Source organism: Neovison vison, chromosome 1 (genome assembly GCF_020171115.1).
Source record: "Neovison vison isolate M4711 chromosome 1, ASM_NN_V1, whole genome shotgun sequence".
Lineage (NCBI taxonomy): Eukaryota > Metazoa > Chordata > Mammalia > Carnivora > Mustelidae > Neogale > Neogale vison.
Genome location: NC_058091.1, coordinates 14,783,941 through 14,804,335, shown reverse-complemented (window position 1 = coordinate 14,804,335; position 20,395 = coordinate 14,783,941). Strand labels below are relative to the sequence as shown.

General features: G+C 37.5%; 1 protein-coding gene across 3 annotated transcripts in view; it reads left to right on the top strand.

Moving 5' to 3' along the window:
* The window catches only part of ESR1 (estrogen receptor 1), a 408,797-nt gene that overhangs the window by 223,962 nt on the left and 164,440 nt on the right, over positions 1–20,395 (top strand). For all 3 annotated transcript variants that reach the window (XM_044243919.1, XM_044243928.1, XM_044243911.1), the window contains exon 5: positions 9,853–10,188. In XM_044243919.1, coding sequence (XP_044099854.1) covers positions 9,853–10,188 — 336 coding nt within the window. The remainder of the gene's footprint in view (positions 1–9,852; positions 10,189–20,395) is intronic.

Genomic DNA, 20,395 nt, shown 5'->3' with positions numbered 1-20,395 from the left:
ATTTCTTCTGTGTTACCATTTGGGCTCATAAAGAGCAAGTTGTGGACATTGCTGCTATGAACATTGGGGTACAGATGGCCCTTCTTTTCACTACCTCTGTATCCTTGGGGTAAATACCCAGTAGTGCAATTGCAGGGTCATAGGGAAGCTCTATTTTTAACTTTTTGAGGAATCTCCACACTGTATTTCAAAGTGGCTGTACCAACTTGCATTCCCACCAACCGTGTAAGAGGGTTCCCCTTTCTCCACATCCTCTCCAACACTTGTTGTTTACTATCTTGTTAAGGCTGGCCATTCTAACTGGTATAAGGAAGTATCTCAATGTGGTTTTGATTTTAATTTCTGTGATGGCTAATTATTGATGAACATTTTTTCATGTGTCTGTTAGCCATTCATTTTTCTTCTTTGGAGAAGCATCTGTTCATGTCTTTTGCTCATATTTTGATTTGATTGTTTATTGTTTCATTTATACTTGGAACACAGGAATAGCATGGAAGACATTAGGAGAAGGAAGAGAAAAATGAAGGGAGGGGAGTCATAGGGGGAGAAGAACCATGAGAGACTATGGACTCTGGGAAACATATTGAGGGTTTCAGAGGGGAGAGGGGTTGGGGGATGGGTTAGCCTGGTGATGGGTATTGAGGAGGACACAGATTGCATGGAGCACTGTTATTCATACAGTGAATCATGGAATACTATATCAAAAACTAATGATGTACTGTATGGTGACTAACATAGCATCATAAAATAAAAAAAATAAATTTGTTGTAAAGTGCTTTTATGTAAGTGTATATAAAGTGCTTAAAATATATGGTGAGTGCTGAGTGTGTATTAGTGATAATAATCTTTTTTTTAAGATTTTATTTATTTATTTGACAGAGAGAGAGATTACAAGTAGTCAGAGAGGCAGGCTGAGAGAGAGAGAGGAGGAAGCAGGCTCCCTGCTGAGCAGAGAGCCCAACATGGGGCTCGGATCCCAGGACTCCGGGATCATGACCTGAGCTGAAGGCAGAGGCTTAACCCAGTGAGCCACCCAGGCACCCCAGTGATAATAATCTTTACTATTACTTATTCCAAGAGTTCTGAGAAATGCTTATTTTAATACTAAATAAATAGGAAGGGTCTGTGACTTTGTTATGTTTTGAAGGCAGTGTCTAATATATTTAATCTAGACCTATAAGAATAAAAGTTACACATAAAAAATTCACAAACACTCATTTGTCCAAATTCTTTGACAAATTAGAACAGTATAGAATAAAGTTCTGACATTAGTTATTCATTTGTTATGAGTGAGAGACCAGGTAGTATATTACAAAGTGTATTCTTCTGTCTTTAATATTTAAAAAAACTGTATTAGCTTTTTACCAAAATGATTGTTTTTTCATATAAATCTTTATTTTTTAATTTTATAATTTTTTAAAAAAGATTTTATTTATTTGAGAGAAAGAGAGAAAGAGAGAGAGAGCACAAACAGGGAGCCCTACCTTGTCAGATTTGATCCTAAGACCCTGAGCTCATGACCTGAGCTGAAGGCAGATGCTTAATGGACTGAGCCCCCCAGGGGCCCCTAGATGAACATTTTTGAAAATATGGAAGCTTCTGTTAATTTTTGTCATTTTGAGATATTTTTTTCTGCTGATATATTTCAGCACTATAGCATGGCCTTTTCTAGGTTAAGATGCTGAGCTGAAACCTCAAAGAACCCCTGCAAGAGAGATTGGATTTCCCCTTCTCTCTATAATTTAGTTAGTGAGAACCACAGCTGGGTAAGCTTTTGGGGGGCAATTATTCTTAACTGTTTTAAAGAACTTATATGAGGGAAATAGAAATACATTTGGGAAAATGTTAGAACCAAGTAAACAACTTGACTGTCTTAGGTCAAGTGCTAAGTCAGTCTTAGCCACAAAGACTCACTGAGGACCTGTGGGATCCAGAGTGAGATACGTTTCTGAGAAGTCATTCTCCAACCATGCCTTCCATTAAGAGACCTACTTGGATGGTAAGGATGGTTAGAAAGTGCTTTTTTCATTGATTTTTTTAACCTATTTTTCTTCTTTATTATCTAATCAAAACAGTATAGCTTTGCCTAAAATGCAGTAAGAAATAGGTTAAGATGGAGTATTTGGAGATCTATGTATAGAAGTCTCTCAGGAGACTTCACTGGGGTCATGGTTCAGACCAGACGAACCCTTTATTTTTTTATTTTTTATTTATAATTATTATTATTTTTTAATAAACATATAATGTAATTTTATCCCCAGGGGTACAGATCTGTGAATCATCAGGTTTACACACTTCACAGCACTCACCATAGCACATACCCTCCCCAATGTCCATAACCCCACCCTCCCTCCCCCCAGCAACCCTTAGTTTGTTTCATGAGATTAAGAGTCACTTATGGTTTGTCTCCCTCCCGATCCCATCTTGTTTCATTTATTCTTCCCCTATACCCCTAACCCCCCACATTGCATCTCCACTTCCTTATATCAGGGAGATCATATGATAGTTGTCTTTCTCTGATTGACTTATTTCACTAAGCATGATACCCTCTACTTCCATCCACGTTGTCACAAATGGCAAGATTTCATTTCTTTGGATGGCTTCATAGTATTCCATTGTATATATATATACCACATCTTTATCCATTCATCTGTTGATGGACATCTAGGCTCTTTCCATAGTTTGGCTATTGTAGACATTGCTGCTATAATCATTTGGGTGCACGTGCCCCTTCGGATCACTACATTTGTATCTTTAGGGTAAATAGCCAGAAGTGAGATTGCTGGGTCATAGGGTAGCTCTATTTTCAACTTTTTGAGGAACCTCCATGCTGTTTTCCAGAGTGATTGCACCAGCTTGCATTCCCACCCACAGAGTAGGAGGGTTCCCCTTTCTCTGCATCCTTGCCAGCATCTGTCCTTTCCTGACTTGTTAATTTTAGCCATTCTGACTGGTGTGAGGTGGTATCTCATTGTGGTTTTGATTTGTATTTCCCTGATGCCGAGTGATATGGAGCACTTTTTCATGTGTCTGTTGGCCATCTGGATGTCTTCTTTGCAGAAATGTCTGTTCATGTCTTCTGCCCATTTCTTGATTGGATTATTTGTTCTTTGGGTGTTAAGTTTGCTAAGTTCTTTATAGATTTTGGACACTAGCTCTTTATCTGATAATGTCATTTGCAAATATCTTCTCCCATTTTGTCAGTTGTCTTTTGGTTTTGTTAAATGCAAAAGCTTTTGATCTTGATGAAATCCCAATAGTTCATTTTTGCCCTTGCTTCCCTTGCCTTTGGTGATGTTCCTAGGAAGACATTGCTGTGGCTGAGGTCGAAGAGGTTGCTGCCCGTGTTCTCCTCGAGGATTTCAATGGATTCCTTTCTCACATTGAGGTCCTTCATCCATTTTGAGTCTATTTTCATGTGTGGTGTAAGGAAATGGTCCAATTTAATTTTTCTGCATGTGGCCGTCTAATTTTCCCAACACCATTTATTAAAGAGGCTGCCTTTTTTTTCCACTGGACATTCTTTCCTGCTTTGTCGAAGATTAGTTTACCATAGAGTTGAAGGTCTATTTCTGGGCTCTCTATTCTGTTCCATTGATCTATGTGTCTGTTTTTGTGCCAGTACCATGCTGTCTTGATGATGACAGCTTTGTAATAGAGCTTGAAGTCCAGAATTGTGATGCCACCAACTTTGGCTTTCTTTTTCAATATTCCTTTAGCTCTTTGAGGTCTTTTCTTGTTCCATATAAAATTTAGGATGATTTGTTCAATTTTTTGAAAAAAATGGATGGGATTTTGATAGGGATTGCATTAAATGTGTAGATTGCTTTAGGTAGCATAGACATTTTCACAGTATTTGTTCTTCCAATCCATGAGCATGGAACATTTTTCCATTTCTTTGTGTCTTTCTCAATTTCTTTCATGAGTACTTTATAGTTTTCTGAGTATAGATTCTTTGCCTCTTTGGTTAGGTTTATTCCTAGGTATCTTATAGTTTTGGGTGCAATTGTAAATGGGATTGACTCCTTAATTTCTCTTTCTTCTGTCTTGTTGGTGTAGAGAAATGCAACTTATTTCTATGCATTGATTTTATAACCTGATACTTTACTAAATTCCTGTACAAGTTCTAGCAGTTTTGGAGTGGAGTCTTTTGGGCTTTCCACATATAGTATCATATCATCTGCGAAGAGTGATAGAGTGGCCAATTTGGATGCCTTTAATTTCTTTTTGTTGTCTGGTTGCTGAGGCTAGTACTTCTAGTACTATGTTGAATAGCAGTTGTGATAATGGACATCCCTGCCGTGTTCCTGACCTTAGTGGAAAGGCTCTCAGTTTTTCTCCATTGAGAATGATATTTGCGATGGGTTTTTCATAGATGGCTTTGATAATATTGAGGTATGTGCACTCTATCCCTACACTTTGAAGAGTTTTGATCAGGAAGGGATGCTGTACCTTGTCAAATGCTTTTTCAGCATCTATTGAGAGTATGATATGGTTCTTGTTCTTTCTTTTATTAATGTGTTGTATCACATTGATTGATTTGCAGATGTTGAGCCAACCTTGAAGCCCTGGAATAAATCCCACGTGGCCGTGTTGAATAATCTTTTTAATGTACTGTTGGATCCTATTGGCTAGTATTTTGGTGCGAATTTTTGCATCTGTGTTCATCAAGGATATTGGTCTGTAGTTCTTTTTTTTGATGGGATCCTTGTCTGGTTTTGGGATCAAGGTGATGCTGGCCTCATAAAATGAGTTTGGAAGTTTTCCTTCCATTTCTAGTTTTTGGAACAGTTTCAGGAGAATAGGAATTAAATGTTTGGTAGAATTCCCCTGGGAAGGCATCTGGCCCTGGGCTTTTGTTGTTTGGAGATTTTTATTGACTGTTTCAATCTCCGTACTGATTATGGGTCTGTTCAGGTTTTCTATTTCTTCCTAGTTCAGCTGTGGTAGTTTATATGTCTCTAGGAATGCATCCATATTTTTCATATTATCAGATTTGTTGGCATAGAGTTGCTCATAGTATGTTCTTATAATTGTATTTCTTTGGTGTTAGTTGTGATCTCTCCTCTTTCATTCATGATTTTATTTATTTGGGTCCTTTCTCTTTTCTTTTTGATAAGTCTGGCCAGGGGTTTGTCAATCTTATTAATTCTTTCGAAGAATCAGCTCCTAGTTTCATTGATTTGTTCTATTGGGTTTTTTTTTGTTTCTATTTTATTGATTTCTGCTCTGATCTTTATTATTTCTCTTCTCCTGCTGGGTTTAGGCTTTCTTTGTTGTTCTTTTTTCAGCTCCTTTAGGTGTAGGGTTAGGTTGTGTATTTGAGACCTTTCTTGTTTCTTGAGAAAGTCTTGTACCGCTATAGATTTTCCTCTCAGGACTACCTTTGCTGTATCCCACAGATTTTGAACCGTTGTGTTTTCATTATCTTTTGTTTCCATAAATTTTTTCAATTCTTCTTTAATTTCCTGGTTGACCCATTCATTCTTTAGAAGGATGCTGTTTAGTCTCCATGTATTGTGTTCTTTCCAAATTTCCTCTTGTGATTGAGTTCTAGCTTCAGAACAATGTGGTCTGAAAATATGCAGGGAATGATCCCAATCTTTTGATACTGGTTGAGACCTGATTTATGACCCAGGATGTGATCTATTCTGGAGAATGTTCCATGTGCACTAGAGAAGAATGTGTATTCTGTTGCTTTGGGATGAAATGTTCTGATTATATCTGTGATGTCCATCTGGTCCAGTGTGTCATATAAGGCCTTTATTTCCTTGTTGATCTTTTGCTTGGATGAGCTGTCTATTTCAGTGAGGGGAGTGTTAAAGTCCCCTACTATTATTGTATTATCATTGATGTGTTTCTTTGATTTTATTATTAATTGGTTTATATAGTTGGCTGCTCCCATGTTAGGCACATAGATATTTAAAATTGTTAGATCTTCTTTTTGGACACACCCTTTGAGTATGATATAGTGTCCTTCCTCATCTCTTATTATAGTCTTTGAATTAAAATCTAATTGATCTGATATGAGGATTGCCATGCCAGCTTTCTTCTGATGTCCATTAGCATGGTAAATTGTTTTCCACCCCTTCACTTTAAATCTGGATGTGTCTTCGGGTCTAAAATGAGTTTCTTGTAGGCAACATATTGATGGGTTTTGTTTTTTTTATCCATTCTGATACCCTGTGTCTTTTGATTGGGGCATTTAGCCCTTTTACATTCAGGGTAACTATTGAGAGATATGAATTTAGTGCCATTGTAGTATTGCCTGTAAGGTGACTGTTACTGTATATTGTCTCTGTTCCTTTCTGATCTACTACTTTTAGCATCTCTCTTTGCTTAGAGGACCCTCCTGTAGAGCTGGTTTGGTGTTTGAAAATTCTTTTAGTTTTTGTTTGTCTGGTAGCTTTTTTTTTTTTCCCCAATTTATTTATTTTCAGAAAAACAGTATTCATTATTTTTTCACCACACCCAGTGCTCCATGCAAGCCGTGCCCTCTATAATACCCACCACCTGGTACCCCAACCTCCCACCCCCCCGCTACTTCAAACCCCTCAGACTGTTTTTCAGAGTCCATAGTCTCTCATGGTTCACCTCCCCTTCCAATTTACCCAAATTCCCTACTCCTCTCTAACGCCCCTTGTCCTCCATGCTATTGGTTATGCTCCACAAATGAGTGAAACCATATGATAATTGACTCTCTGTGCTTGACTGATTTCACTCAGCATAATCTCTTCCAGTCCCGTCCATGTTGCTACAAAAGTTGGATATTCGTCCTTTCTGATGGAGGCATAATACTCCATAGTGTATATGGACCACATCTTCCTTATCCATTCATCTGTTGAAGGGCATCTTGGTTCTTTCCATAGTTTGGCGATTGTGGCCATTGCTGCTATAAACATTGGGGTACAGATGGCCCTTCTTTTCATGACATCTGTATCTTTGGGGTAAATACCCAGGAGTGCAATTGCAGGGTCGTAGGGAAGCTCTATTTTTAATTTCTTGAGGAATCTCCACACTGTTCTCCAAAGAGGCTGCACCAACTTGCATTCCCACCAACAGTGTAAGAGGGTTCCCCTTTCTCCACATCCTCTCCAACACATGTTGTTTCCTGTTTTGTTAATTTTGGCCATTCTAACTGGTGTAAGGTGATATCTCAATGTGGTTTTAATTTGAATCTCCCTGAGGGCTAATGATGCTGAGCATTTTTTCATGTGTCTGATAGCCATTTGTATATCTTGATTGGAGAAGTGTCTGTTCATATCTTCTGCCCATTTTTTGATGTGTTTGTCTGTTTCATGTGGGTTGAGTTTGAGGAGTTCATTATATCTGGTAGCTTTTTATCTCTCCTTCTATTTTCAAGGATAGCCTAGCTGGATATAGTATTCTTGGCTGCATGTTTTTCTCGTTTAGTGCTCTGAATATATCATGCCAGTTCTTTCTTGCCTGCCAGGTCTCTGTGGATAAGTCTGCTGCTAAACTAATATTTTTATCATTGTATGTAACAGACTTCTTTTCCCGGGCTGCTTTCAGGATTTTTCCTTTGTTGCTAAGACTAGTAAATTTTACTATTAGGTGATGGGCTATGGACCTATTCTTGTTGATTTTGAGGGGGGTTCTCTGTACCTCCTGGATTTTGATGCTTGCTCCCTTTGCCATATTATGGAAATTCTCTACAATAATTCTCTCCAATATACCTTCTGCTCCCCTCTCTCTTTCTTCTTCTTCTGGAATCCCAATTATTCTAATGTTGTTTCGTCTTATGGTGTCACTTAGCTCTCTAATTCTCCTCTGATAGTCCAGTAGCTGTTTGTCCCTCTTTTGCTCAGCTTCTTTATTCTCTGTCATTTGGCCTTCTATATCACTAATTCTTTCTTCTGCTTCATTTATCCTAGCAGTAAGAGCCTCCATTTTTTTATTGCACCTCATTAATAGCTTTTTTGATTTCAACTTGGTTAGATTTTAGTTCTTTTATTTCTCCAGAAAGGGCTTTTATCTATCAAGAGAGGGTTTCTCTGATATCTTCCATGCCTTTTTCGAGTCCGGCTAGAACCTTGGGAATTGTCATTCTGAACTCTAGATCCGACATTTTACCAATGACTGTATTGATTAGGTCCTTAGCCTTTTGTATTGCCGCTTGTTCTTTTTTTTTTTTTTTTTTTGTGGTGAGTTTTTCTGCCTTTGCATTTTGTCCAGATAAGAGTATATGAAGGAGCAAATAAAATACTGAAAGGGTGGCAAAGACCCCAGGAAAATGTGCTTTAACCACATCAGAAGAGACCCCAAATCGTGGGAGGGAGAAAGGGGATAAAAAGAAGTTCAGAAAAAAAAAATTTAAAAAAGAAAACAAATAAAGAAAAAATATAAAGAAGAAAAGAATATATATATATATACACACACACATATATGTATATATATATATATTAGATATGCTAGTTAAAAAACATTAAAAAAGGGTAAAAGTTAAAAAAATTTAGCAGAAGAAAAAAGTTTTTTTTTTAAATTAAATTAACTGCAAAAATAAAGAAGTATGGGGAGAAAGCCATGAGTTCTGTCCTTTGCTTTCTCCTCCACTGGAATTCTGCTGCTCTCCTTCGTAGGTGAACTTTGTCTTGGCTGGATTTCTTGTTGATCTTCTGGGGGAGGAGCCTGTTGTAGTGATCCTCAAGTGTCTTTGCCCGAGGTGGAATTGCACCACCCTTACCAGGGGATGGGCTAAGGAATCTGCTTGGGTTCGCTTTGGGGAGCTTTTGTCCCCTGAATGCTTTCCGTAGAGTTCCGGAGGACGGGAATAAAAATGGCAGCCTCCCAGTCTCTGACCCGGAGGAGCCGAGAGCTCAGGTCCCCACTCCTCAGTGCGCCCTCAGAGAAAAGAACCCAATCATTCCCGTCTCTCTGGCCTCTGGCCGTGCTCTGAGCTCACCCAGCCTGTGACCAGTTCGAGGCAACTCTGACTTGAGAGCTCACTCCTCAGCTCTGTCTCTGTAGCCAGCTTCCCTGGTCTAATACCTGTGAGCTCTGTGACACTCAGACACCCCCCATCCTTCTGTGACCCCACAGGACCTGGGGCCACGCTGGCCCTGTGTGGGCTTCACCCTGGTTTAGCCTCTGGAGCAATGTCCCTCAGTGGAGCAGACTTTTAAAAGTCCTGGTTTTGTGCTCCGTTGTTCCACCTCTTGCTGGGAGCCGGCCCCTAACCCTGCAGTCTGTCTTCCCGTCGCTTTGGATTCACTTCTCCACTGGTCCTAACTTCCAGAAAGTGGCCGATTTTCTGTTTTGTGTTTGCAATGGTTTGATAAGCTATCTAGCTGTTCTCCTGCTACCTGATGTAGTCTCAGCCTGCTACTTTTCCGCCATCTTCATTTTTTCATTGACTTTTAAATCTACTGTTAAAAGAGTGTCCATAGCAGAAGTGGTCTTTGATGCTAAGCCATATTTCAAGAATAAGTAATTATAATTCTGTTCTTTTTATAGCATCTGTGACACACCCATGCATGTGCACGTGCACACACACACACACAGACACACAACCCATTTGTCAGAATCAGCTTGGACCAGCTCACAAAAAGTCCACTGTGAACTTTCCAGCCATTCTGAAAACCACTTGATATAAGACAAGTAGCTTGAAATTTGCCACAGTGGGAGCATTTACACCATGGAAATTGGTCAGTGCTATGGATCAAAGCCTTTTTACCTCTTAGGCAGCTGGTTGGTAAACACTAGTCCACCTGTGCCTCAAATATTTCTGTAAATAAAATAAAGGCTATTAGCATTGAAATTGGTTTTACTGAGAAAGTTAATATGAAAAGAATAAATAAACCGTGTATTTTTTTTTCCTTTCTGTGTTCTCAGGAATACGGAAAGACCGAAGAGGAGGGAGAATGTTGAAACACAAGCGCCAGAGAGATGATGCGGAGGGCAGGAATGAAATGGGGTCCTCTGGAGATATGAGGACTTCCAACCTGTGGCCAAGCCCACTCTTGATTAAGCACACTAAGAAGAACAGCCCAGCCTTGTCTCTGACAGCCGATCAGATGGTCAGTGCCTTGTTGGAGGCTGAGCCCCCCATAATCTATTCCGACTACGATCCTTCTAGACCCTTCAGTGAGGCTTCGATGATGGGCTTGCTGACTAACCTTGCCGACAGGGAGCTGGTTCACATGATCAATTGGGCAAAGAGGGTGCCAGGTAAGAATGCTAAGCTCAACATTTATTTTGAGAGTTAATAATTACTCCTGACCCGGTTGTGCTGTCACGGGAGATGTGGGGCGAAACATCATCTTGCTATTGAATTGGTTTCACGGTTCCTACTGAATTTGTTAATTTTTGCTATCAACATACCATAATTCTCCTGGAAATTAGGAGATAATGTTTCAAAATCAAAATGTAGAAGATCAAAGTCTTTAACCTGGCATTATTTTTAACCAAAAAATCTGGGATATTCACAACCCAGGAAGTGCATGTACTATTATGTGTTGCTATTGTCAGAAGTTTTTAACACCATGATCCATGCACTACAAATTATAATATTGAGAACTTTTGTTCAAAGCACCTCAATTATTAGTAGACAATTTTACCTTAAAATATTTTCTTTTAAGATCTTAGCGGACTAAAGAGATAATAATAGGTGTCTTTACTGAATGCCAGTTATTTACTCGGCTGTCAACTCATAATATTTTAGGAGAAAGGTAATACAAAGGAACAATAAATTGGGTTCTCATCCCTGAGAAGAGCCTGTAGAAGGAATCATTGGCTGAATGACACTTGGTCCTTCAGTTGGTTCTCTCAGAATTGGTGTTCCTGTAAAACTTGACTGTTGCTCTTGTTGTTCAGGGAGAAGAACTCTAGTTATTATGGAAACAAGACTAGAAAATGACCTCCTCCATGCCCCAACATATCCATTCAGGAACTAACGTAGGTGAACCAAGGCAAGAGGAAGTTAAATCTTTTTTCTGGTCTTACAGATCAAATGAGTAATGCTTTTGGACAGAGATTGTCTTGTTTGGTTTCCTTTAATAGATGAAATTAATTATTGCCTATGACACATGGAATTTTATTAAACTAAATAAATGTGGAGTTTTATACTTGCATTTCAGAGGTCACTGATTATAGACCAAGTGAACAAATGTCTGGCCTTAGAGACTATTTAATGTATTTGCATATATTAATATATAAACATGTGGTCCTTTGAATAAGGAGCCAGCAATCTTTGAACCCAACTTGATAGGGGGTATCCATGTAGGTGATGGAGATTGCATTAAATGGAGACATGAGAATTGACAGGCATATTTAGATTTTTAGGGTCAGTCCAACTGGCAAGTAAAAAGTGTTGCCCATCTCTGAAATTAAGATTTTTATTGGGCACCTGCCTAGCTTACCATTCTCAGGTGAAGCAGATCCATGTAAGAAGATATTGGAATCTAAATGTAACAAAGTTTTAAGCTTTGTCTTTATATTTGTTACTCCCTTTGTAAAAAAATACCTTGGGATGGGTGACTGGGTGGATCAGTGGATTAAAACCTCTGCCTTCAGCTCAGGTCATGATCCCATGGGATCAAGCCCCGAGTCAGGCTTTCTGCTCGGCAGGAAGCCTGCTTCCTTCTCTCTCTCTCTCTGCCTGCCTCTCCGCCTACTTATGATCTCTCTCTCTGTCAAATAAATAAATATAAAGAAAAATCTTAAAAAAAAAAACCTTGGGAGAAGAGAAAAAAACAAAACAAAAGAAACCAATTATGGCCATATACCTGAGAAACAACTCTTTTAAATTTTATTTTTATTTATTTATTTATTAATACTTTAGTATTTTATTTATTTGGAAATGGTTTACATGTTTAATGAATTTACCTTAGTTTTTTGCTTAACCTAAGTCAATAAAACTCTAAAGTTTTTTGGTTACCAAAAACCAAAAAACAAACAAACAAAAAAACCAGGGAAGACTAAATATTTACCAATTTTTTGTTAAATTTATCTACTCCTACTTAATTTACTTATTTTTTTTCAATTTTTAATTTTTTAAATTTCTATTCAGTGTGCCAGAATTCATTGTTTATGCACCAAACTTGGTGCTCCATGTAACACATGTCCTCCATAATACCCACCACCAGGCTCACCCAACCTCCCATGACCACCCCTTCAAAACCCTCAGATTGTTTTCAGAGTCCATAGTCTCTCATGGTTCGTCTCCCCCTCCAATTTCTCCTACTCCCTTTTATTTTATTTTATTTTTCTAGTGTTCTAAGATTTATTGTTTATGCATCACACCCAGTGCTCCATGCAACTACCTCTTGGTTGCTGTTAAGTTTTGTTGTCCTGTAAGCATATATTTTCCCTCTTGAAGTCCTGGCAGTATTCATTCCAGAGCGCTGTTGCACACAAGTATATATCTTCACACTTATCTATAGATTTCCATCATGACATTTGTATAATTATAAAAACCTGAAGGGCATGTGGAATAACTGGAATGAGGTTTAAGTACATTATCAGTAAATGAAGAATTCGTGACAATAATCTTCTAAATTTGGGAATGAAATGGAGACAGAAATCAAGGGAAAGAAAATATGTCCGTGCTGAGCTAACCCATTGTTAAACACAGAGCTAAACAAAACTTATGATAATTAGGTGTATAGCAAACCCACTTGATTGTATTAGATTAAAAGTCCAAAATGATTCCAAAACCCTTGGACCAAACTATGATTTATTACTTGATGGTTAAAAAAAGAATTATAAAGGCAGAAATGAAATTGTGTGTGCACTATTGAAATACAGCTGTTGTAAATCAAAAGCCTACTTGTCTGACCAAGCAGAATAAAAATAGTCACTGATTTTAAAAAGATGAAAACTGAAGGAAGAAAAAGTCTTTAGGAAAAACTTTGAAGATGATTGTCAAGCTTTACAGAAAACTGACAAAATCGCATTTGGAAAGCTTTTATATATCCAAATGCCATCTGTCACTTAAAAAAAAATAGTCCATCCCAAAAATCTGGTATAGGCAATATTGCATTTATATGGTGATGGTTTGAGGTTAAAAGAGATGGAGTACAAAGCATTTCTGGTAAAAGTAGCAAGAAAGCCAGTTCTAGAAGTACTTGGAATTTACATGATTCAAAAACCTGCCTGGAACATTTGGTTAATCTTTATTTTTTATATTTAGTTACTTAAAAGATTTTATTTATTTATTTATTTATTTATTTATTTATTTATTTGAGTGTGAGTGGGAGGAGGGGCTGAGGGAAAGGAGAGAGAGAGACTCTTAGGCATATTTGATCTTCGGACCCTGAGATCATGACCCGAGGCAAAATGAGGACTCAGATGCTTAACTGATTGAGCCACCCATGTGTGCATTGGTTAATCTTTAGCTACTATCAATAGAACAGAAATTGTGAGTTGACTTCATTTTTTAAAACTTCAGTTTTCTGGGGTGCCTGGGTGGCTCAGTGGGTTAAGACGCTGCCTTCGGCTCAGGTCATGATCTCAGGGTCCTGGGATCCAGCCCCACATCAGGCTCTCTGCTCAGCAGGGAGCCTGCTTCCCCCCTCTCTCTCTTCCTGCCTCTCTGCCTACTTGTGATCTCTCTCTGTCAAATAAATACATAAAATTAAAACAAACAAACAAACACAAAAAACAAAAAGAACTTCAGTTTTCATGAGGTATAATTGACAAATAAAATCACAAGATATTTAAAGTTGTGGCGATTTGATATATTTGGGCTTTGTGAAAGGATCCCCTCTCATCTAGTTAATTAACACATCCATCGCTGTGCTTTATTCTTTCTTTCTTTTTTTGTGTGGTGAGAACATTTAAGTTCTTCTCTCAACACATTTTAATTGTATGATACTGTGTTATCAATTATAGTCATCATGATTTACATTAGATCCTCTGACGTCTTTCATCTGATAGCTGACAAATCATATTCTTACCAACCTCTCCCTCTCTGTCCCATTCCACAAAGCCTGGCAACCACTTTTCTACTCTGTTTCTAGGAATTTGACATTTTTGTCTCCTTAAATTCCAGATCTAAGTGATATCAGACAGTATTTCTCTTTCTGTCTTATTTCATTTAACATAAGGCCTTAAGGTCTATCCATGTGTTACAAATAGCAGAATTTCCTTTTTTCTCATGGCTAAATAATATTCCATTATATCTGGATCAGCTCTGTCAAATCCTACTTGTTCATTTATCTGTTGATGGACACTTGGGTTGTTTTCCTCTCTTGACTATTATGTATAATATTGCAGCGAACATGGGAGTATACATATCTCTTTGAAATCCGGCTTACAGTTCCTTTAGTATATGCCCGGAAATAGGATTGGTGTGGTCATATGGTGGTTACTTTTTACACTTTTTGTGGAACTGCTATACTGTTTTTCACAGTGGCTGTGCCAGGTTACAGTTCCATTTCAACAGTGCACAAAATTTCTTTTTCTCCACATCCTTTTCAACACTTATCTATTGTCTTTTTGATGAAAGCCCGTCTAACAGTTGTGAGGTAATATCTCATTATAGTTTTGATTTGTCTTTCCTTGATGATTAGTGATGTTGAGCATCTTTTCATATACCTATTGGTATTGTGCAATTTGTATGTCCTTTTTGGAAAAACGTCTATTCAGTCCTCTGCCCACTTTTTCTTAAAGATAGAGCATGGATGCAAGTGTCGAGGGGGGAGGGGCAGAGGAAAAGGAAGAGAGAATCTTAAGCAAGCTCCATGCCCAGTGCTGAACCTGATGCAAGACTTGATCTCACAACCCTGAGATTATGACCTGAACTGAAACCAAGAGTCAGATGCTTAATGGACTGAGTTACCTAGGGGCCCTTCTTGCCTATTTTTTTAATCAGATTGTTTTTATTGCTCTTGAGATGTATGAGTTCTTTATATATGTTTGATATTAACCCCTAATCAGGTATATATTTTACAGATATTTTATCTCATTTAGTCGGTTGTCTTTTTATTGGGCTGTGCTAAAGTTATTTTTAGTTTCATTCTTGTGCATGTGCCTGTCCAGTTTCCCATCACTTTTTATTGAAGAGACCATGTTTTCCTCATTGTATATCCTTAGCTCTTTTGTTGTAAATTAACTGACCACATATGTTTGGGTTTATGTCTGGGGTTTCTATTCTGTGCCGTTGATCTGTGTCACTGTTTTTATGCTACTACCATACTCTTTTGATTACTATGACTTTGTAATATAGTTTAAAATCAGGAAGTGTGATACTTATACCCACAGCTTTCCTCTTCTTTCTTAAGATTACTTTGGCTATTCAGGGTCTTTATGGTTCCATAGGAATTTTAGGATTTTTTTTTCTATTGCAATGAAGAATCTCATTGGAATTTTGATAGAGATTGCACTGAATCTGTAAATTGGTTGGGTGGTATAGACATTTTAATAGTTCTTTTTTTCCCAACCCATGACCATGAGTTATCTCTCACATTAAGTCTAGTGTGTTATTTAAGCCCAATGTTTCTTTATTGATTTTTTTTTTTTTGGTCTGGATGATCTATCCATTGTTGAAAATGGGATATTAAAGCCCTTTATTATTCTTGAATTGCTGTCTATTCCTTTCTTTAGGTCTGTTAATGCTTGCTTTATGTATTTAGGTGCTCCATTGTTGGGTGCATAAATATTTACAAATGCTTTACCCTCTTGCTGGATTGACCCCTTTATCCTTATATAATGATTTTTTAATCTTATTACAGTCTTTGCTATAATTGAAAATTCTTGAATTTTCTTTTATAGAACTACTCCTTCTTTCTTTTGGTTTCTATTTGGATGGACTATCTTTTTCTATCCCTTCACTTTCAGTCTTTTTGTGTCCTTAAACCTGAAGTGAGTCTCTTGTAGGCAGCATAGAGTTGGATCTTGTTTTTTATTCATTCTGTCACTTTATGTCTGATTAGAGGATTCAGTATTAGAGGATTCATTTACACTTAATTATTGATAGATGTGTACTTGTTGCCATTTTGTTAATTGCTTTCTGTTTTGTTGTTCCTCTGTTTCTTCTCTTGCAGTTTGATGATTTTAGCAGTGGTTTGCTTAGATTCCTTTCTTATTATTTTTTATCTACTATAGTTATTTGCTTTGTACCTACTATTAGGCTTACATGTAACAACTTGTATTTATAACATATATTGGTGATTTGTGACAAATTAAGCTTGAACATATGTTAAAGATCTATTTTTTTTTAACTCTCCCCCAATGTTTTATGTTTGATGTCACAAGTTTACATCTTTTTGGCTTAGGCATCCATTATAAATTATTGTAGTTATAGTTTTTACTATATTTGTCGATTAACCTTCCTACTAGATTTACAAGTGATTTATTTTTTTTTTTAAGATTTTATTTATTTATTTGACAGATCACAAGTAGGCAGAGAGGCAGACAGACAGAGAGAGAGGAAGAAAAGCAGGCATCCTGCTGAGCAGAGAGCCTGATGTGGGGCTCAATCTCAGGACTCTGGGATCATGACCTGAGCCGAAAGCAGAGGCTTTAACCCACTGAGCCACCCAGGTGCCCCTAGATTTACAAGTGATTTAACATCACCATAACAACATTAGAGTATTCTGACTCTAACTCTATATTTACCTTACTGTTGAGATTTATACTTTCAAACATTTTCCTATTACTAAAAAACGTCCTTTTATTTTAGATTGAAAAAGTACCTTTAACATTTCTTGTAAGGCAGGGCTAGTGATGAAAAAGTCATTCAGCCTTTGCTTGTCTGGTAAACTCTTGACTCTCCTTCAAAATTCCGAAGGACATCTTTGCTTGGTAGAGTCTAAATTCATGTTTTTCTTTCTTTCAGCACCTTGAATATATTATGCTGCTCTCTTTTGACCTGTGAAGTTTCTGAAAAATATGCTGATGCGAATAGTGTTATCTGCTGAGAGCCTTATCTGGTGGTAGCCTTGTGTGTAACAAGGTGATTTTATTTTATTGCTTTTAAGATTCTTTTGTCTTTAACTTTTGACAAATTAATTTTAATGTGTCTAGGTGTGGGTTTCTTTGGGTTCATATTCTTTGCAACTCTTCAGGTTTCCTGGATCTGGATGTCTATTTCTTTCCCTAGGTTAGGGAAGTTTTCCATCACTTCTTTGAATGAACTTTCTACCCCTTTCATTCTCTCATCTCCTGGAACCCCTGTAATATGGATACTGATTTTCTTGATATCTTGTAAGCCCCTCATGCTACCTTTTTTTTTTCACTTAACATTTAGTTTTTATGGAAAATAATAAAATTGTTTGAAGTTGAACTGTTATACTAAATTTTTTTGCTATAGTGGTTAGAGTTTTAACAACCCTTAAGTGCAGATGAGTTAGTGCTTAAATGTAAATGTTCATCAGAATCATTGTGCTTTTGATACGAAATAATAACTCAGTTCTATTTATCAGCAGCATCTCACTTTTCTTTTGTTCTCTGTCTCTCACTTTTTTTTCATTAATTTTTAAAATTAACATATAATGTATTATTATCCTACAGGTCTGTGAATCGCCAGGTTTACAAACTTCACAGCACTTCCACATAGCGCATACCCTTCTCAATGTCCATAACTCGACCACCTTCTCCCTACCCCCTTCCACTAAGCAACCCTCAGTTTGTTTTGTGAGATTAAGAGTCTCTTATGGCTTTTCTCCCTCCCAATCCTATCTTGTTTCATTTACTCTTTTCCTACCCCCCAAACCCCCCATGTTGCTTCTCAACTTCCTCATATCAGGGAGATCATATGATAGTTGTCTTTCTCCGATTGACTTATTTCACTCAGCATAATATCCTCTAGTTCCATCCATGTTTTTGCAAATGGCAAGATTTCATTTCTTTTGATGGCTGCAATATATATATATATATATATATATATATATATACCACTTCTTCTTTATCCGTTCATCTGTTGATGGACATGTAGGTTCTTTCCATAGTTTGGCTATTGTGAACATTGCTGCTATAAACATTCGGGTGCACGTGCTCCTTTGGATCACGTTTGTATCTTTGGGTAAATACCCAGTAGTGCAATTGCTGGGTCATAGGGTAGCTCTATTTTCAACTTTTTGAGGAACCTCCATGCTGTTTTCCAGAGTGATTGCACCAGCTTGCATTCCCACCCACAGAGTAGGAGGGTTCCCCTTTCTCTGCATCCTCGCCAGCATCTGTCCTTTCCTGACTTGTTAATTTTAGCCATTCTGACTGGTGTGAGGTGGTATCATTGTGGTTTTGATTTGTATTTCCCTGATGCCGAGTGATATGGAGCACTTTTCACGTGTCTGTTGGCCATCTGGATGTCTTCTTTGCAGAAATGTCTGTTCATGTCTTCTGCCCATTTCTTGATTGGATTATTTGTTCTTTGGGTATTGAGTTTGCTAAGTTCTTTATAGATTTTGGACACTAGACCTTTATCTGATATGTCATTTGCAAATATCTTCTCCCATTCTGTCAGTTGTCTTCTGGTTTGGTTAACTGTTTCCTTTGCTGTGCAAAAGCTTTTGATCTTGATGAAGTCCCAATAGTTCATTTTTGCCCTTGCTTCCCTTGCCTTTGGCAATGTTCCTAGGAAGAAGCTGCTGCAACTGAGGTCAAAGAGGTTGCTGCCTGTGTTCTCCTTGAGGATTTTGATGGATTCCTTTCTCACATTGAGGTCCTTCATTGAGTCTATTTTCATGTGTGGTGTAAGGAAATGGTCCAGTTTCATTTTTCTGCATGTGCCTGTCCTATTTTCCCACCATCATTTACTGAAGAGACTGTCTTTATTCCATTGAACATTCCTTCCAGCTTTGTTGAAGATTAAGATCAGTTGACCATAGAGTTGAAGGTCTATTTCTGGACTCTCTCTTCTGTTCCATTGATCTATGTGTCTGTTTTTGTGCCAGTAGCATACTGTCTTGATGATGACAGCTTTGTAATAGAGCTTAAAGTCTGGAATTGTGATGCCACCAAATTTGGCTTTCTTTTTCAATAAACCTCTGGCTTTTCAAGGTCTTTTCAGGTTCCATATAAATTTTAGGATTATATGTTCCATTTCTTTGAAAAAGTGGATGGGATTTTGATAGGGATTGCGTTAAATGTGTAGCTTGCTTCAGGTAGCATAGACATTTTCACAATATTTGTTCTTCTAATCCATGAGCATGGAAAATTTTTCCATTTCTTTGTGTTTTCCTCAATTTCTTTCATGAGTACTTTATAGTTTTATGAGTACAGATTCTTTGCCTCTTAGGTTAGGTTTATTTCTAGTTATCTTATGGTTTTAGGTCCAGTTGGGATCGACTCCTTAATTTCTCTTTCTTCTGTTTTTTTGTTGGTGTAAAGAAATGCAACTGATTCCTGTGCATTGATTTTATATCCTGGCATTTTACTGAATTCCTGTACAAGTTCTAGCAGTTTTGGAGTGGAGTCTTCTGGGTTTCCCACATATAGTATCATATCATCTGTGAAGAGTGATAGTTTGACTTCTTTGCCAATTTTGATGCCTTTAATTTCTTTTTGTTGTCTGATTGCTGAGGCTAGGACTTCTAGTACTATGTTGAATAGCAGTGGTGATAATGGACATCCCTGGCGTGTTCCTGACCTTAGTGGAAAAGCTCTCAGTTTTTCTACAATGAGAATGACATTTGTGGTGTGTTTTTCATAGATGGCTTTGATGATATTGAGGTATGTACCCTCTATCCATACACTTTGAAAAATTTTGAGCAGGAAAGGATGCTATACATTGTCAAATGCTTTTTCAGCATCTATTGAAAGTATCATATGGTTCTTGTTCTTTCTTTTATTAATGTATTGTATCACATTGATTGATTTGCAGATGTTGAGCCAACCTTGCATCACTAGAATAAATCCCACTTGGTCGTGGTGAATAATCCTTTTAATGTACTGTTAGATCCTATTGGCTAGTATTTTGGTGAGAATTTTTGCATCTCTTTTTTGATGGGAATTTTTGATGGGAATCCCAAGACCAGACAAGGTTTTGTCTGTTTTTGGGATCAAGGTGATGCTGGCCTCATAAAATGAGTTTGGAAGTTTTCCTTCCATTTCTATTTTTTGGAACAGTTTCAGGAGAATAGGAATTAATTCTTCTTTAAATGTTTGGTAGAATCCCCCTGGAAGCCATCTGGCCCTGGGCTCTTGTTTGTTGGGATATTTTTGATGACTCCTTCAATGTCCGCACTGGTTATGGGTCTGTTCAGGATTTTTATTTCTTCCTGGTTTAGTTGTGGTAGTTTATATGTCTCTAGGAATGCATCCATTTCTTCTGGATTGTCAAATTTTCTGGCGTATAGTTGCTCATAATATATTCTTATAATTGTTTGTATATCTTTGGTGTTGGTTGTTATCGCTCCTCTTTCATTCATGATTTTATTTATTTGGGTCCTTTCTCTTTTCTTTTTGATAAGTGTGGCCAGGGGTTTATCAATCT